Source organism: Eretmochelys imbricata, chromosome 23 (assembly GCF_965152235.1).
Source record: "Eretmochelys imbricata isolate rEreImb1 chromosome 23, rEreImb1.hap1, whole genome shotgun sequence".
Taxonomy (NCBI): domain Eukaryota; kingdom Metazoa; phylum Chordata; order Testudines; family Cheloniidae; genus Eretmochelys; species Eretmochelys imbricata.
The window spans coordinates 11427001-11444358 of NC_135594.1; the positions used below are offsets into that span (position 1 = coordinate 11427001).

A 17358-nucleotide genomic window follows, 5' to 3' on the forward strand; every position below is an offset into this window, starting at 1 on the left:
GGGAGATGGTGGTCTGAGTTTGGTACTGCCCATAGACAGGATAGCTTCCCTTAGCACACCCATCTTGTCTCTCACATCACAGTTCAGGCTCTGCAGCAGCAGTGCATGAGGACACCAAAACAAGCTCTACAGCACAGATATTATCCCCCAGAGCTCTGCAGGGGGGCAGAGCTTGCAGAGACATATTGCTCCTTTCCCAGCTCAGTACAACTGCATTTTCTTCCCCTACACCCATGGGACACAACACAGCCAGTGCCCCCTTACAGGCCACCATTGAGAAACGCTGCTCTAGGGTAGTCACCAGAACAGCTAATTTACACAGTTACAAAGCAAGTCACAATCCTAATTCTGGATCTATTAGTGACCAGAATACACATTGATGCTTGCAGCCAGACAAGCAATTACATGCCAACATACAAGATCTTTAAAACTTATTCCACAACTGCTACAGACTTGAGGGAAAGAGGTTTACATGTCACAGAACAGGACTAAATGACTTTCCACCAAGTATAGCCCTTCCATGTTCCACTTCATGCAGGGGACCTTTATCCTTCCCTCCTCCCCTACCTGCCACAAAATAGAAATCAGGGGATTTCCTCTGCAACTTGATCAGACTGACCATTTTTCACTACTTGTTACAAGAAACATTTCTATTTACCATGACTGGAAAGTTGGAAAAATGCAATACTTTCCTATTCTTCCCACTGTGTAGAAACTTTCAGAGCTTCCCATTTGAAGGACTGTCAAATAGCAACAAAGGGAACAAGAAACATTTTTAACAGGCAAGTTTGATATTTTTTTTTTTTTGGTGACTGAAATCACCAAGGGAGCTCAGAGGCCTTATCTATTTTTGTATTCAAAGTTAAACCCATCTAATTAACCCAATGAAAATGGGACCAAAACACCTCCTAAATCAATTTAAGCTTGGCTTGCATTGATTTCTCTCAACTCATGGCTAAATCAACGGAAAGCCAGGTTTAAGTCAAATCAGAGATTTGCATTGTTTTAACGAAGGCCTTGTCTACACAATTTTCACCCCAGTTTAACTGTTTGGGTATGATTTTCCTGCCAGTTAAATCTTTATAGCCCTTAGTGTGGATGCAGGTGTATCTGTATACGGGTGCCTTATTCCCTGTAGAGCTTAGTCTCTTTCCTAAAAGGTGTAGCTATACCAGGATACTGTGCCTTTATGCGGATATAACTGCATTCACATTAGGATGGTTGAGAAACAGGTATGGTAATTTCCTGGACATGCCTTACTGAATTCAGTTTAAGGGCACGTCCACACTTAAAACACTGCATGGACGCAGTTGCTGAAGTGCTTTTATGAAGACACTAAGCCAATGCTCACCTACAGGCCTGATCTTTTCACTCTGTGGAAAACCTTGTCTACAAATTACCTACTCTCAAGATCAAAAGGCCTGAACAGCATAAGGAGAACCTCCCATGAATCTGAGAGCTGCTTGTACTGAACAAAAAAAGAATTCACACTTTATGGACTTGTAAACACAAACTACTGGTGGAGTTTGAAGGACTGCTCACCAGCCAGAGCCCTTGCTGGAATCAAACAAGAAGGGTTTCTTCAGGTATGTTGGCAACAAGAAGAAAGCCAAGGAAAGTGTGGACCCCTTAATGAATGAGGGAGGCAACCTAGTGACAGAGGATGTGGAAAAAGCTAATGTACTCAATGCTTTTTTTGCCTCTGTCTTCACTAACAAGGTCAGCTCCCAGACTGCTGTGCTGGGCATCACAACATGGGGAAGAGATGGCCAGCCCTCTGTGGAGAAAGAGGTGGTTAGGGACTATTTAGAAAAGCTGGACGTGCACAAATCCATGGGGCCGGATGAGTTGCATCCGAGAGTGCTAAAGGAGTTGGCGGCTGTGATTGCAGAGCCATTGGCCATTATCTTTGAAAACTCGTGGCGAACGGGGGAAGTCCCGGATGACTGGAAAAAGGCTAATGTAGTGCCAATCTTTAAAAAAAGGGAAGGAGGATGATCCTGGGAACTACAGGCCAGTCAGCCTCACCTCAGTCCCCGGAAAAATCATGGAGCAGGTCCTCAAAGAATCAATCCTGAAGCACTTACATGAGAGGAAAGTGATCAGGAACTGTCAGTATGAATTCACCAAGGGAAGGTCATGCCTGACTAATCTAATCGCCTTCTATGATGAGATTACTGGTTCTGTGGATGAAGGGAAAGCAGTGGATGTATTGTTTCTTGACTTTAGCAAAGCTTTTGACACAGTCTCCCACAGTATTCTTGTCAGCAAGTTAAAGAAGTATGGGCTGGATGAATGCACTATAAGGTGGGTAGAAAGTTGGCTAGATTGTCGGGCTCATTGGGTAGTGATCAATGGCTCCATGGCATTGGCATGCCGGTTGTCAAGTGGAGTGCCCCAAGTGTTGGCAGCCGGTGTCAAGTGGAGTGCCCCAAGGGTCGGTCCTGGGACCGGTTTTCTTCAATATCTTCATAAGTGATCTGGAGGATGGTGTGGATTGCACCCTCAGCAAGTTTGCGGATGACACTAAACTGGGAGGAGTGGTAGATACGCTGGAGGGTAGGGATAGGATACAGAGGGACCTAGACAAATTGGAGGATTGGGCCAAAAGAAATCTGATGAGGTTCAATAAGGATAAGTGCAGGGTCCTGCACTTAGGATGGAAGAACCCAATGCACAGCTACAGACTAGGGACCAAATGGCTAGGCAGCAGTTCTGTGGAAAAGGACCTGGGGTGACAGTGGACGAGAAGCTGGATATGAGTCAGCAGTGTGCCCTTGTTGCCAAGAAGGCCAATGGCATTTTGGGATGTATAAGTAGGGGCACAGCGAGCAGATCGAGGGACATGATCGTCCCCCTCTATTCGACATTGGTGAGGCCTCATCTGGAGTACTGTGTCCAGTTTTGGGCCCCACACTACAAGAAGGATGTGGAGAAATTGGAGAGAGTCCAGCGAAGGGCAACAAAAATGATTAGGGGTCTGGAACACATGACTTATGAGGAGAGGCTGAGGGAACTGGGATTGTTTAGTCTGCAGAAGAGAAGACTGAGGGGGGATTTGATAGCTGCTTTCAACTACCTGAGAGGTGGTTCCAGAGAGGATGGTTCTAGACTATTCTCAGTGGTAGAAGAGGACAGGACAAGGAGTAATGGTCTCAAGTTGCAGTGGGGGAGGTTTAGGTTGGATATTAGGAAAAACTTTTTCACTAGGAGGGTGGTGAAACACTGGAATACGTTACCTAGGGAGGTGGTAGAATCTCCTTCCTTAGAAGTTTTTATGGTCAGGCTTGACAAAGCCCTGGCTGGGATGATTTAATTGGGGATCAGTCCTGCTTTGAGCAGGGGGTTGGACTAGATGACCTCCTGAGGTCCCTTCCAACCCTGATATTTTATGATTCTATGATTCAAACTTTACAATCTCTAGCTCATTGGTTCCCAAACTGGGGGGCATGAAGAAATTCCAAGGGGGGAGAGAGGCTGCCTGGCCCTTGAGCTCCTGGCCCCTCCCCTGCACAGGCAGCACAGCTTGCGCCCACCCACCTCCCAGGCTTTCCAATAAACCAATCCTGCTGCTCTGAGCAGGGGAGGTTGGATAAGTAGCAGCAGGTCTGGGGGTGGTCAGGAGACAGGGAGCAGGGGGGTTGGATGGGGGTGGGATCCTGGGGAGGGTCCCAGAAGGGGGTGGTCAGGGGACAAGGGGGGGGAGTTGGATGATGGTAAAGGAGAGGTGGGGGGCGTGAGGGTTTCTTGAAAATTAAAAAGGGGGCATGATGCCAAAAAATTTGGGAACCACTGCTCTAGCTATTTTCCAGCTCGGAGTGGGAAGCTGACAGTTTTAATCTAAAGCACCCCTTTTGAAGGAGGGTGGACAGGGTTGCTAAACACTTCAAAAGAGGATTGTTAACTCTTCTTATCTTAGCCCATTCCACTCTGCCAGGGGCATCAATCAGTCACTATCTCCTCCCCTCTACATCTCCAAAAACAGAGGAGCGATTAGCAGGACACATCGGCTCCCAAGTGAGGAATGAAGCCAGCCTCTCCTCCATAGAGCCCACAGGATATCAGAAGGGTTGGTTTGGGGACCTTGGAGGAATTGCATCACAGCCCAGGAGAGGCAGTCTATTAATCTCCTCTGTATAACCAAAATATGCTTGTTTCTCTCTTACCTAGCTGTACCCAAGAAGCACATGCAGCACTGCCAGGAACTGCTGAATGTGAGATCAAGTCACTGGGACTTGGTCAAATTCCGTTTTTCTTGTCTAGTTGAGCACTACACATCCCCTTACAGAGAACAAAGACAGCAGGGTACCGTAAATAAAAGTAGTTGTAACCCAATAACAGTTTACTACTACTCCTTTTGCTCTGCCAGACTCTCAACTTCCCCTCCTCCACAAGCCCCCCACCCCAGCACTTTAAAAGGTGACAAAAATGGTTTTATGATGCACAAAGGCCTCAAGATGTGGTGTTTTATTGAGTGTTTAGCCTACTTGTTCTTTGTTAGAAATAGCCAAGCTTCCCCAGTCATGGATTCCTCAAGTTAGGCTCCTAAAACACAAAAAGAAAAGGAGTACTTGTGGCACCTTATGACTAACAAAATTTATTAGTGTAAGGTGCCACAAGTACTCCTTTCTTTTTGCCAATACAGACTAGCACGGCTGCTACTCTAAAACACAAAAGAAATCTGAAACGCAATAGACCATACCTCCCCCTGAAGCAGAAAGCTGAAGATGCTCAGCACCTCAGGGAAAGTGGGGGGACAAACCAGGCCACTTCTATCTAGCCACAAGAATATAGTTTTAAAACATTAAAAATTCACATTTTGAAAAAGTGTTGGGCATCAGGAATAAGACCTGATATGGCGCTTCCTAAGCAGAGAGATTCCATGAACCATTTGCTCATTGTTTACATTAAAGAGGCAGAAAACAAAAAGTGGGAAGTTTAAGGGCTTTATTCACACAGAAGTCCTATTGGTTTAGGTTAAACAGGTTTAAATCCTGACTCAGTTAAAACAGTGTCATCTGCTATGAGGACAACTGTATGGTTGTAGTTTACCAAAACAAGCTAAACCATGTTTGAACAGATTTAAGCATCCACATAGTTACACAGGTTTAACTAAACTGATTTAAACATGCCTTTAGTTCACAGGTTCTCAAACTGGGGGTTGTGACCCCTTAGGGGCTCATGAGATTATTATATGGGGCTCACAAGCTCTCAGCCTCCACCTCCAAACCCTGCTTTGCCTCCAGCATTTATAACAGTGTTAAATATAAAAATGTTTTTAATTTATATGGGGGGGTCACACTCAGAGGCTTGCTGTGTGAAAGGGGTCACCAATACAAAAGTTTGAGAACTGCTTTAGTTATACTGGTGCTGGCCTTGAACAACTAGAAAGAACAGGGCTTTACTGGATCTAAATAGTGAGACAAAAGTAGACAAGATACCCGAATTTGTAGGTGTTTTTTTTTTTAAATGCATTCAAGGATATTTTAATAAGCAACACAGCACAGCCATCCCAGTTCTCTTGGCATATATCAGCTTTAAAAAATGGCGCCACTGTACTTAACTCCATGTGACCATATGCCCCCATCCCGCCTCCCCTTCAACCTTCACTCACAGCCCCCGTGTTCAGTTTATGTTGCAAAAGCCACTCCATGCACTAAAGCCACATTTCTCTAACTTCTCAAGCCATTCTTTCTGCCTTATCTCCCTCAAGATTTCAACATGATCTTCACCCCACCAAAAAGCATTTCCTTTTGGCAAGTTTGAAGTCACTCAAAAAATTCTCATCTCAGAATCTCATCTCAGATACTTTTAAACATGGTTAAAGCTTTCAAAAAACTCCACATGCTGGACAACTGCAGGAATGTAATCAGAAACAGACAGTATTTTAGTAGCAGTACCACCTCAGAGAGCTGCCAGGAGTAGAGAAAGACTCCCTGAGTCTGCACAATCTCCCTGTGAATCAAAGCAATATCCTGTTACCTTATCTCCTTTCTCCAAGCTTCTTTTGCTACTCTCATAGCTGTGATCTTCGAAACAAAGCAAAAATGTAAGCCTGCCCTTCCGTCACTTACCCACTTCCTAAACATGATCACTATTCTTTCCTGTTAGCCCAAGGTTTGGCTTTTCCACCATAACTGTCTTAAATCTTGGATTAGACTTGATATGATTACACCCTACTGGCCTCTTCTTAGGAAGGAGACCGCTATTCCATCTGACCACTGGATGGAAGAAGGAAGAAATATGGACCAACCCCTGACTATTACAGGACATCTCTGAACATGTCCTGCTCAGACTGACACCCTCCCAGTATTAACCTTGAGACTTTTTTTCCATGTAAAGCATGACCTCTGTGCAGTAAGGAAGAATGGCCCATCATCATCCCCACCTAGGGTGACCAGATAACAAGGGTGAAAAATCACGGGGGGGGGGGGGGGGAGGAGAGAAGGAATTGAGAACTGACACCTATATAAGACAAAGCCCCAAATATCAGGACCATCCCTTAAAATCAGGAGATCTGTTGACACTATCCCCCACCTGCCTTCAGTAGAGAATGGAGGACTCAGATAGCTCACCATTACATTACACAGCTGCTTCTTCCGCCCCAAGCAATCCTTCCTTTACAGCCACTTTCCGTAGCGTTTACATTTGTGCCGGAGATCCCATTATGAAGCCTTGTAACTTGCACAGGAAGCTCCAGTAAACATGTCACCAATTTGCATTTGCCTCTTGTTCACCACATTTTGAGGGGAGAATCTTGGCAGACCAGTACATAAATAACGCTTCAACCCTTCCAATGGGATGCTACGAGTAGCTTACCTGGTCTGCGCAGCAGCACATGAATACTACAGGTAGGGTGAAAGTTGCACCAATGAAGCTTCTCCTACACAAAAAAAAACTGTACCAGACATGAATGGGATGTTTAGGCATGAATCAGTCAACACCAGTCACAGGACCCACACCAGCTATTTCTCAGAACCACTAACCCCCCACCTCTCAACTAAACTAACACCTTGTCTTTGCACAAATGCCTAAGGCCTTTTGCTGAATTAATGCATAGTTGGAAACTCCACTTGCTATTCAGTATATGTCCTTTGACAATAACCACTCACCATTGGGCTGTAAATATAGTTTAAAAAGGAACCCGTTTAAACTATTAAAATTATATCCTGGGCTTTGGAGCTCTGCTCCGGCGTCACTCCAGCTCCAGGCAAAAACCTGCAGCTCCACTACTCCGGAGCTGCCAGCGCCAGGCTCCACTCCAAAGCCCTGATTATATCTGTTAACCGTTTGTTAACGCGACACAGGTCCTGTTCAGGGCTGCTGCCAATCTCTTTTCAAGATTAACTGCAATACATTAACGGTAAGACTAACTAATACTTATTGGTTAACCGGTTAAAATTTTATATCCCCTACTTACCACCCAAGCAGCGATCAAGAAGGATACATGCCATCAGATATAAGGAAGAGTTAAGACAGCATCATCCTTTATACAGTACAGAGAAAGAAGCCCTAATATTGTTGGTTTTGACCTAACAGCTTGGGGATTTTGCAACAAAATATCCACAAACCAATTCACCTTCAAAGGACTCCATCCAGACCCTGTTACAGTAAACACCCACTTACTGTATACCTAGGACTTGAAACTTGCAAAGAAAACCAGCTAAAAGCAGCTACAGAAGAGAATAAAAACTATTACTGAGTACTCCACTCAGCATCCGGATATGCACATGCCAAATCTCAGGCATATGCACTGCTCACTTGTGTTAAATGGAGGGAGGAAATGGGTAAATGACCCCAAAACAGTTCAGTAAAAGCATCTGATTTGTACTTTAGAAAGGCCACTTAAAGCCTGCATTTTCAAAAGCATGATGCCCAGGAGCTCCTTTGGACGCTTTAAAGGAGGCCTATTTTTCAGAAAGCCCTCACCCACCCTCTGGAAACCAGGCATCTTCAGAAATGTGTTATCAAGTTAGGTACTCAAGATTTTAAAACATTTAAACTACTATTTTGCTTGGGAAAGCCTAGGCCTTAGGCACCCAAATACAGACTTTGGAGGCTAATCTATGGTCAAAAATGGATGCCTAGGGGTATCTAAGATCAGGGCTTCATCCACACACAAGAGTGGTGCTGCTTTAGCTATTTGATGGACATGGAGCGGCTCTGTAATTATTTATATACAGTATGCTAGACTGGTTACTAGGACGCTTTCTGAATGACTACATTAGTTTAACTCAACAAGAGTGTCTGGAAGCAGGAAAGAAAAGAAATGCTCAAGATAAGCATTTGCTGAGAGGTGGCTTAAGAGTTGTTAAGGGACAATGCCAGAACAATTAGCTTTGATGATTTTGCTGCCAGCCAACCTACAAAACTGGCTTTAAAAAAGCCCACCTAAGCTTTGCTGACTCCTGGTATATTATGTTAAAAGAAGATAAACTGGTAAGAACTGGAACCTTGAGTACTCTGGAAGGAGTGTTCTACCAGTATGACACACACACACACACACACAGATTTTGTGCTCACATTTTGGGACAGACTGAACACTTAGATGAGAAACAAGGCAGGTGAGGTAATATATTTTATTGGACCAACTTCTGTTGCAAGACAAACTTTTGAGCTGACAAGAGTATAAGCTCGAAGTTTTTTACTGGACCAGCTTCTGTTGGTGACAGAGAAAAGCTAATACCTCACTTTGTGTCTCCAATATCCAGGGACCAACATGACTACAACACTGCATGAATGCTTATATGACCGTCTTCCAGGCTGGCTGGTAATGTACTGGCCTTTCTGAATTGTGCTGCTCTCTGATTAATAAACTAATTGAGCTTGGACTACCTAACTTATCAATAAAATTAACAACCCTAATAAGGGTAAGAATGGTAGACACACACAAGGTTACTGTAGCCCAGGACCCGATCCAGGAGGGGAGCATTGCAAAAATTCCATTCCAAGATAAGTTACCTAAAGGAGATGATGTAATAATCGGGGTCTCACAGACCTACCCCTAAGTGTGAGCCTGACAGTGGAAAGTAGAAATAGCTAATTGTAAGTTTATAAAATGGTCCAACAAATGTTGACGGGAAAAGGCACTAAAGGGAGACGCTCTGCCTACTGCTGTAATTCAAAGACTGTGTTAAAGATCACCTCTGATAAACTAGTATGGGACTGGAAATCAGACCAAAATTGGCATGTTGGAAATCAGGCCTAACTAGTGACAAAAGAGAAGATAAGGATATTACATCCGTGGCTCCATTTTGGGGTCCTTAAAAAAAAGGATTTGGAGGGAAAAGTCAGCTAGCTAGCTGAGACAGACAGAATAGAAGGGTCAAACTTTACCATCACAGCTGCTATTCCCATAGTGTCTCCTAGGCCCCAGAATCCACTCTGATACCATTGGGCCTTCAATGTCCTCACAAGACCAGGCCAGAGAATGTGACCAAAATGACATCCCCACCTCCAACTATTTCAACCCAAGCATCATTTGAGTTGTAAGCCTGGTTATTGCTCATCCTCCGTTCCCACTCTTGCTCTTTTCATTCCCCACCTTATTTCCTTTTGCCTTCTGTTTTAGTAAGTCTGGCTTAGCCAAGGCTACATATTTTGCAACACTGCTGTACGCCTGTGACCAGAGAGGCAGCCAAAAGCAATGCCATGTCCTAACTAACTAGTCTGATTCTCATACAAGTTTGCCAGTTCTCAAAGTGGCTGATCAGACGGCAGAGTGAGCCTGTGTTTCTCCAGCAGTGAGGTTGCAAATAAAAGTCAGTCCAAAGAGAAGCTGAATTTTCTATCTTTGCTGTTCTTTCCTCTCCCATGCATTTATCTTGTCTTAAAGGAAGCAGGATCAGACTTTACCAACAGCTCCAACCTAGCAAATAACTGCCCCCCAAGGACAGTTACCATCTTTAATACTATCTAAAAGATGTTTTTTGTTATAAAAATTCTACAACTTAAGGGAACAAGGAATTTTGTTAGTACAGACTTAGTACTTTACATTTAAAATGCTTTAGCAGTGTTTCATCCTCCTGCTTCAAAATAATTTAATGGAGTGTTTGCCATAGAAATAAGCAGTCTCAGGGTCTCTCTGTATATAAGAATGCAAACCACATTTACTGTTGGACAGTGATATGATCATTTTAACACCTTTAACACTGAGTCCATTTATTCTGTCCAAATAAATACAACAGGTGCACTCAGATGCAAAAAAGGAGCCAGAGATGCTGCAATCATGACATGATACCACTACAATCCCCCATAGTGTGGATGCAGTTATACCCAGTGTGAAGATGCTTTATACAAGCACAGCTTATTCCCATCCATGACAGCGAATACACTGTGGCAGGATAAGGCACCATTATACTGGTATAACTGGATCCAGACTAGGGAATCGTACCAGTTATTTATTTCAGAAAAACCACCCTGCCCCCAAGTTACCCTGATACAAAACATGTGCATATATCAGACCCAAATCACCTCTTCTCATTTTTACAGGTAATCTCCTTGGAAAACAGATACAAAGAAGAGGTGTTGAACTTTTCCTTTCCACTGTCTACAGCAGAATGGCTAGCACATTTTGGGTGCAATCTCCAATCCCACTGAGGCCAGGTCCACAGTAGAAACCTTTTCCTGTATAGTAATGAGGATTAGTGGGGTATGATTTCTGTACTGGCAAAACTCCTGGTGCAGTTATATATTATAATGGGTATCAACTGCACCCACATTAGTAGGGTTTGCCAGTACCATAGAACCTCAGAGTTACAAACACCTGTCAATCACAAAACTCATTTGGAACCAGAAGTATGCAATCAGGCAGCAGAGACAAAAAAAAGCAAATACACAGTGTTAAATGTAAACTACCAATAAAGGGAAAGTTTTAAAAAAGATTGGACAAGGTAAGGAAACTGTTTCTGTGCTTGTTTAATTTAAATTAATATGGTTAAAATCAGCATTTTTCTTCTGCATAGGAAAGTTTCAAAGCTGTATTAAGTCAATGTTCAGTTGTAAACTTTTGAAAGAACTATAACTGTTTTGTTCAGAGTTAGGAATAATCTCCATTCCATGCTCAAATAAACTGGTTAGTCTCTAAGGTGCCACAAGTACTCCTTTTCTTTTTGCGAATACAGACTAACACGGCTGTTACGCTGAAACCATTCCCCAGGTGTTCGTAACCAAGGTTCCACTGTATAGTTATACCAGCCAACCCTTCCCAGTATAGACTAGGCCCTGAAAACCTATGGGATTTGAGCTTCTAAATCTTTCTGGCATTTTGGAAAACAACTCCTTCCTTCATGGAAATCTACCTGAGTCACTGTGTGCTACTGGAAGAAGTTCTCTGAGAACAAGGGGCAGGGCAAGCCCTGGCTCCATCCCCAAAAGCAGACACGTGTGAACCTCCCTGGTGCTCTACTTTTTTCACCCAGCACTTATCAGGGCCCCTGTGCCCAAATGCCATGGCCCAGCCACTGACCACATCCTTGCCGCACACTCTGTCTCTAGTCCGAATCCTGTAAGCACTGGGATAACAGGGACACAAGTGGGCCATAGGGGGAACAGGGCTAGGGAGGTCCAGAAGCAACCGTGCATAGGCAAAAGGGTGGTGGAGCTGAGGACCAGTCTGGGGGCACTGAGGGGGTGATTGGGAGGCAGGGCCACAGTTCAAGGGCACTGAGAGTCAGTGTGGGGTCACTGAGGGAACAGGTTCGGGGGCACTCCTCTGAGCACTGAGAGGGCAGGCTGGCGGCACCGTTATAAGGCACTACGGTGGGGGGTTGCGCTGGCTGTAGTCAGCGTGGGGAGGACAGTTTGCGGGTGAGGCTGGGGAGAGAATAAGGGCACTTGCTGGGGGCCTGTTCAAGCAATGGTTTGAGGGAAGATGCTGTCCTGGAGAGAGAAATGAAAGAGCAGCTGGGTGAGACTGCCACAAGCAGGGCCCCTCTGGCAGGCCTCTCCTCCCCCACCCAGCTAACTCCAGGGGCCTCCCTAGGCTGGAGGGAAGTGCCACACTTCCACCTCCTACACAGGTCTCCTGCCCTCACACCATCCCCCCCAGCCTGGACTCCCACACTCTCTCGCATGGGCTCCACACAGCCTAGGCCTTGCCCCCACTGCACAGCCCCCTCCCTCCCCACTGCACATCCAACCTGGCCACCTCGTGTACAAAACTGGTTCTGCTCTCCACAGCACCCCGCCCCACTTCGCCTACACCCGTGGGCCCGAGCGCCCCTCCTACCTGAGCCTGGCACGTCCTTCTCTCCACTCCTCACCCCACTGCACAGCCCCCCCCCATACCGAGTCCCGCCGGCCCGGCAGCCCCCGCCATTGCACCCCCCCCAATACCCAGTCCCGCCAGCCCCCCGCGACCAAGGCATCCCATGCAAGCCCCCGCCCACCTCGATTACCTTGTCCCTCTTTGTTGTTGGCGGCCTCCCCGTCGGCGGCAGCGGCCGGCTCGGCCCGCAAGCACTCCCGGCAGACGGAGTGGAGGCAGGGCAGCAGGCGGGGCTCCCGCTCGGCCCGCAGCCGCTCGCGGCACACGCCGCACTTCTCCAGCAGCTCCAGCGCCTCGGGCCGCTTCTCCCCGCCGGGGCCGCCCGCCTCGGCCGAGGCCGCCGAGCCCGACATGGCGGCCGCTCCCCCCTTCGCGCTCCTCGCTTCTCCCGGCTCCAGCTGCACGCGGGGCCCGCGCGCCGCTGGTGTAACGTTCCCCGGGAGGGCCGCGCGCGCCGCTGGGGACGGAACGTTCACCGGGAGGGCCGCGCGCGCGCGCCGCCGCCGCCGCCGCTGCTGCTAACGGCAATGGAGCGTTCAGGCCCCGCTGCACAATGCCTGAGAGACAAGGGGAGCTGCGCGCGCACAAGCACGCTGCAAGAGAGAGTTAGAGAGGGACAAGGCCCCCCGCAGCTGCGCGTCCTTCGCCGTCGATTCTCCTCCGGGGCGGGGGTGGGCGGGGAAACGGCTGCAGCAGCCGAGCCAATCAGCGCTCAGATAACCCCCGCGGGCGGGCCTGGGACAGGGAGGATCAGACAAACCGGCCAATCCACCCGTCTTCGGGGGAGGGAGGGGGAGGACGTCACCTTATGTTTCTGTGTAGGGCGGGAGAAAGGACGGTAGACTGGGGGTTGCGCCAATCGCGGGACTCGGAGCGCAAGCGGAGCGGGAAGGGGAGGTGTGGAGAATGACAGGAAGGCAGGCCAATCCGCTCCCTCGTTTGCCCGATGCCGGCGAGATAGGCAGAGACTGACAAGGAGATGAGAGCGAATCCGCTTTCGGCGAGGCATGCCCGTTTGTGTAGAGTATGAAAGGCGCTTGAGAATGATCCGTTAAAAAGGTTCCGCCCCTCCGCATGGCAACGGAAACATCAGTGATTGACGGGTCTGGAGGCCAATCATCCACCGAAGCTATCCCCAAGGGCGGGAACTTATTTGATTAACATAGGGCAGGCCCTGTAGGTTTCCAAGCTCCGAGAGGAGGCGTGAAGAATGCTGGGACGGACAGGAGAGAGAACCAATCACCTCATGAATTACCTCACATATACTCAATGACTGGCAGGAGATGAAGCCAATTACCTTCTCCTAAATTCCCGCGGCCCTGCTCCTTTCTCCTCCTGGAGGGGGGAGGGGCTGCATCCCCCCCTCCCAAAATACTTGAGGTCTTTCTTGCGTGCTGTCTGTAACAGAAAGCTAAACCCACTTCCCTCACGGGGAGGTGGAGGCAAAAGTCAATCCGGAGTGACTCCAGGGCATTCTAATGAATCTGCTGAGCTCAATGAAGTCACTTCAGATTCACTGTGGACTGACCCAGAGCAGGTTCAGCCCCACCGAGCTCATTGGAATCGCTCTGGCTTCACTCTGGACTGACCCAACACAGGGTCCCACCCCGCTGAGCTTAGTGGAGTTGCTCCAGAATCACTCCAATCTGACCCAACTCAGAGTCCCACCCTACTGAGCTCAGAGGAGACGTTCGGGGTTCACTCTGGTTTGACCCAGAGCAGGATTCAGCCCCACTGAGCTTAGTGGAGTCACTCCGGATTCACTCCGGATTCAGCCAGAGCAAAGTCTGCCCCCCCGCCCCTGAATTCAACACTCTCCCCAAAACTAGAACTTTGATTTACAAATAATGAAAGGGCGGCTGTGAAGCAGACCATTGGCAATCATTTAAAAAAAGCCACCAGAACAATTCTAGGTCTTTAAAACCTTTCTCACTGTGAGAGATTAAAGACGCTTTATCTATTTAACTAACTTTAGGGAAGGGTACCAGGTGAGGGTGACTTGATCATGGCCTATAAGTACTTACATACTGTGTTGCCAACTCTCATGATTTTGTCATGAGTCTCATGACAATGATTGTTTTCCTTAAAGTCCCAGCTCCTGGAGTCAAGTGGAGACGTGATGATTTCAGACTTCAGATGAAGTATCTAGCCCTCATGGTGGTAGAGAAAGCTTCAAAATGTGATCCCAGTGCACCCTAAAGGCTCAAAAAGCAGAAGGCAAATTAAAAGAACACCAATATTTATTATTTGTACATAATCTCATGATTTTAAAGCCAATCTCATGGTTTTTGGTGAGCCTGACTCATGATTTTTGAACGTTTTGGGTTGGCAATACGGCCTACCTGGGAGATTTCTGGCTCTTCAGTCTGGCCCACAAAAGTTTAACAAGATCCAACAGCTGGAAGAGAAAGCTAGATAAACTGAGACAAGGAATAATGCTTGGGTTTTTAACAGTGAGTGTCATTAACCACAGAAACATCTCACAAGGGGGTGAGCGTCCCTGTCCGTTGAGAGATGGGGTCTCCATCACTTGGAGTCTCTAAACCCAGACCAGGTGTCTCTTTCTAACAGGTCTGCTCTAGCATAGCCAGAAAGCATGTGCTGGATGCAGGCACCACTGATGTGCTATACTGGAAGTCAGACTAGATGATCAGAATGGTGCCCTCTGGCCTTGAAATCTAGGAGCAATCATATTTTTCAAAATAAAACTCTGTCCCTGGGTTCCCTTGCAATAATTAAAGCTAATGGGGCTTTTTAAAATCTTGGTGATCCACCACCACACACACCTCATTTCTGCCCTTTAATTTCTGTACAATGCAAAAAGATGAGTCAGTTTAACCCGTTTCACTCCCTGACTCCCAGGGTACATCTACACGGCAATAAAAGACACAGAATGGACCCAGGTCAGCTGACTCGGCCTGCAAGGCTATAAAATTGCTGTGTAACTGTAGACAGTGGGGTTGGTCTCGGGTAGGGCTCCTCACTCTGAACGTTTACATTGCAATTTTATAGCCCTGAAGCCGCAGATGCAAGCCTGAATCAGCTGACTTGGACTCAGGTTTTTTTATCGCAGTGTAGACATACTGCCAGCATCCAGGCTCTTAATACTGTAGGGGATGGTTAAATCCAAAGGCATCCCACCTGGTAACACCAGTAGTGTCACAAATGCCAAACATTGAAAAATCAGGAGTCAGGCCTCAAAGAAGTCACGGGACTTAAACTCATGATTTAAAAAAAAAAAATCAGTTTGGGGCTCATATTATTTGCCTCCTGATTTGAGCCCCTAGTGGGCACTTTGGGTCACGTTCTTAAGCCTTCCTCAGCAACTCTAAGGGTAAAAAAATTGCTTTCTAAAAAATTCAAATTGAGTCTGACCTAATCCCAGGACACCAGGTGCTGGAGCTTTCAGAAAAACATCCAGGGTGAGGGTCACTTATGCACATACTTAATTTAATCTCTCTCACACACACATACACAGAGAAAATAGTAAAATTAAGCATATTTCTCCAGGATTAGGGGCCTTGTGCTTTGTTTTTAATGTTCTGGCATGGAAGGTAGAAATGGGGGCCCTAGTAATGGGGGAATGAGAGGCAAACACAGCTACTGCCATGGGAGAAGAAAGGGCGACCCTGGTAGGGGAGACAAGGGAAATGGGGGGCATACATAGCCATTGGAGGGTGGGGCGAACGGGAGGGACGCTGGAATGGGAGAAGAGGGGAATAAGGGGGCAAACACAACCCCTGCCATGGGAGGAGAATGGGAAAGACTGCTGCAGATAAGGGAAATGGGGGACACACAGAGCCCCTGGTAGGTGGGGACAATGGGGGATGCTGGTATGGGGAATTAGGGGGTACACACAGCCCCTGCCATTGAGGGAGAATGGGGGACCCTGGTATGGGGGGAATGAGGCGGCATGTAGAGCCCAGGGGTGGTGAGGGAAAGGTGGGAATGGGGGGCACACAGGGCTACTGGCAAGGGGTAGGTGGGATGCAGAGCGTCCCTGAAATCCAGGGAGCTGGAGGTGCGGGGGGGGGGGAGAGAGGATGGAGGGATGCAAGAAGCCACTGGGTCTACAAGGAGCTCGGCCTGCAGGAGCTATGAAGCATGTGACTCCTGTTATATGTGAAAACCGCAGGCCCTGGGGCCCAGACTCCCCTGGCTTCCAACTCAAGGTGCAGTGCATCCAAAGCTCCTTAAAGTCAATGGGAGTTTCCCCATTGATTCCCAGACTCCCATTGACTACTGGGGTGGGGTTGGGTCATCCTAGACCTATAGGGAACAATGGGGCCCATCCAGCTGAGAGAAATGCTAAGGGCACAGCCCATTTGGATGCTAAAGCAGTTAAGTGGAGCAATCCCAGACAAAGGCACTCATCTCTCTCTCCACCCCAACCCCCCTTCCCTCTCCACTGTGCCATGGCCCCAGGGTCCCTGGCCTGGCGTCCCTCTGCTCCTGCACCCCTCCCTGTCCGCCTCTCTCCCTAGCCTGTGTAAACTCTCCTCTGAGGAAGGGAGGAGAGCAATCAGAAGTGTTGTTTGCTATTATAAACAGTCAGAGATAAGAGGGAAGGTCCCCTCATGGATCAGTAACCGGTTAAAAAACAGGAAGCAAAGGGTAAGAATAAATGTTCATTTTTCACAGGGGAGAGAGGTAAATAGTGGAGTCCCCCAGGGATCTGTACTGGGGGACCAGTGCTGTTCAACATATTCATCCACGGTCTGGGAAAAGGGGTAAATAGTGAGGTGGCAAAGTTTCCAGATGATACAAAATTAGTGTCAGGACAGCTAAGTCCAAAGCAGACTGCAAAGAGTTACAAAGGGATCTCACAAAACTGGGTGACTGAGCAACAAAATGGCCGATGAAATTCAATGTTGATAAATGGAAAGCAATGCACATTGGAAAATCCCAACTATACCTACAAAATGATGGGGTCTAAATTAGCCGTTACCACACAAGAAGGAGATCTTGGAGTCATTGTGGATAGTTCTCTGAAAACATCCATTCAATCTGCAGTAACAGTAAAAAAAGCTCACAAAATATCATAATGCCACTATATAAATCCATGGTATGCTCACATCGTGAATACTGAT

General features: G+C 47.3%; 1 protein-coding gene and 1 pseudogene across 2 annotated transcripts in view; both read right to left on the minus strand.

Moving 5' to 3' along the window:
* Window positions 1-12921, minus strand: part of TRIM28 (tripartite motif containing 28) — a 54161-nt gene extending 41240 nt beyond the window's left edge. For both annotated transcript variants that reach the window (XM_077840421.1, XM_077840420.1), the window contains exon 1: window positions 12399-12921. In XM_077840421.1, the coding sequence (XP_077696547.1) occupies window positions 12399-12621 (223 nt within the window). In that variant the 5' untranslated portion in view covers window positions 12622-12921. The remainder of the gene's footprint in view (window positions 1-12398) is intronic.
* LOC144279313 (uncharacterized) overlaps window positions 1-17358 on the minus strand; it is a 284264-nt pseudogene that overhangs the window by 222614 nt on the left and 44292 nt on the right.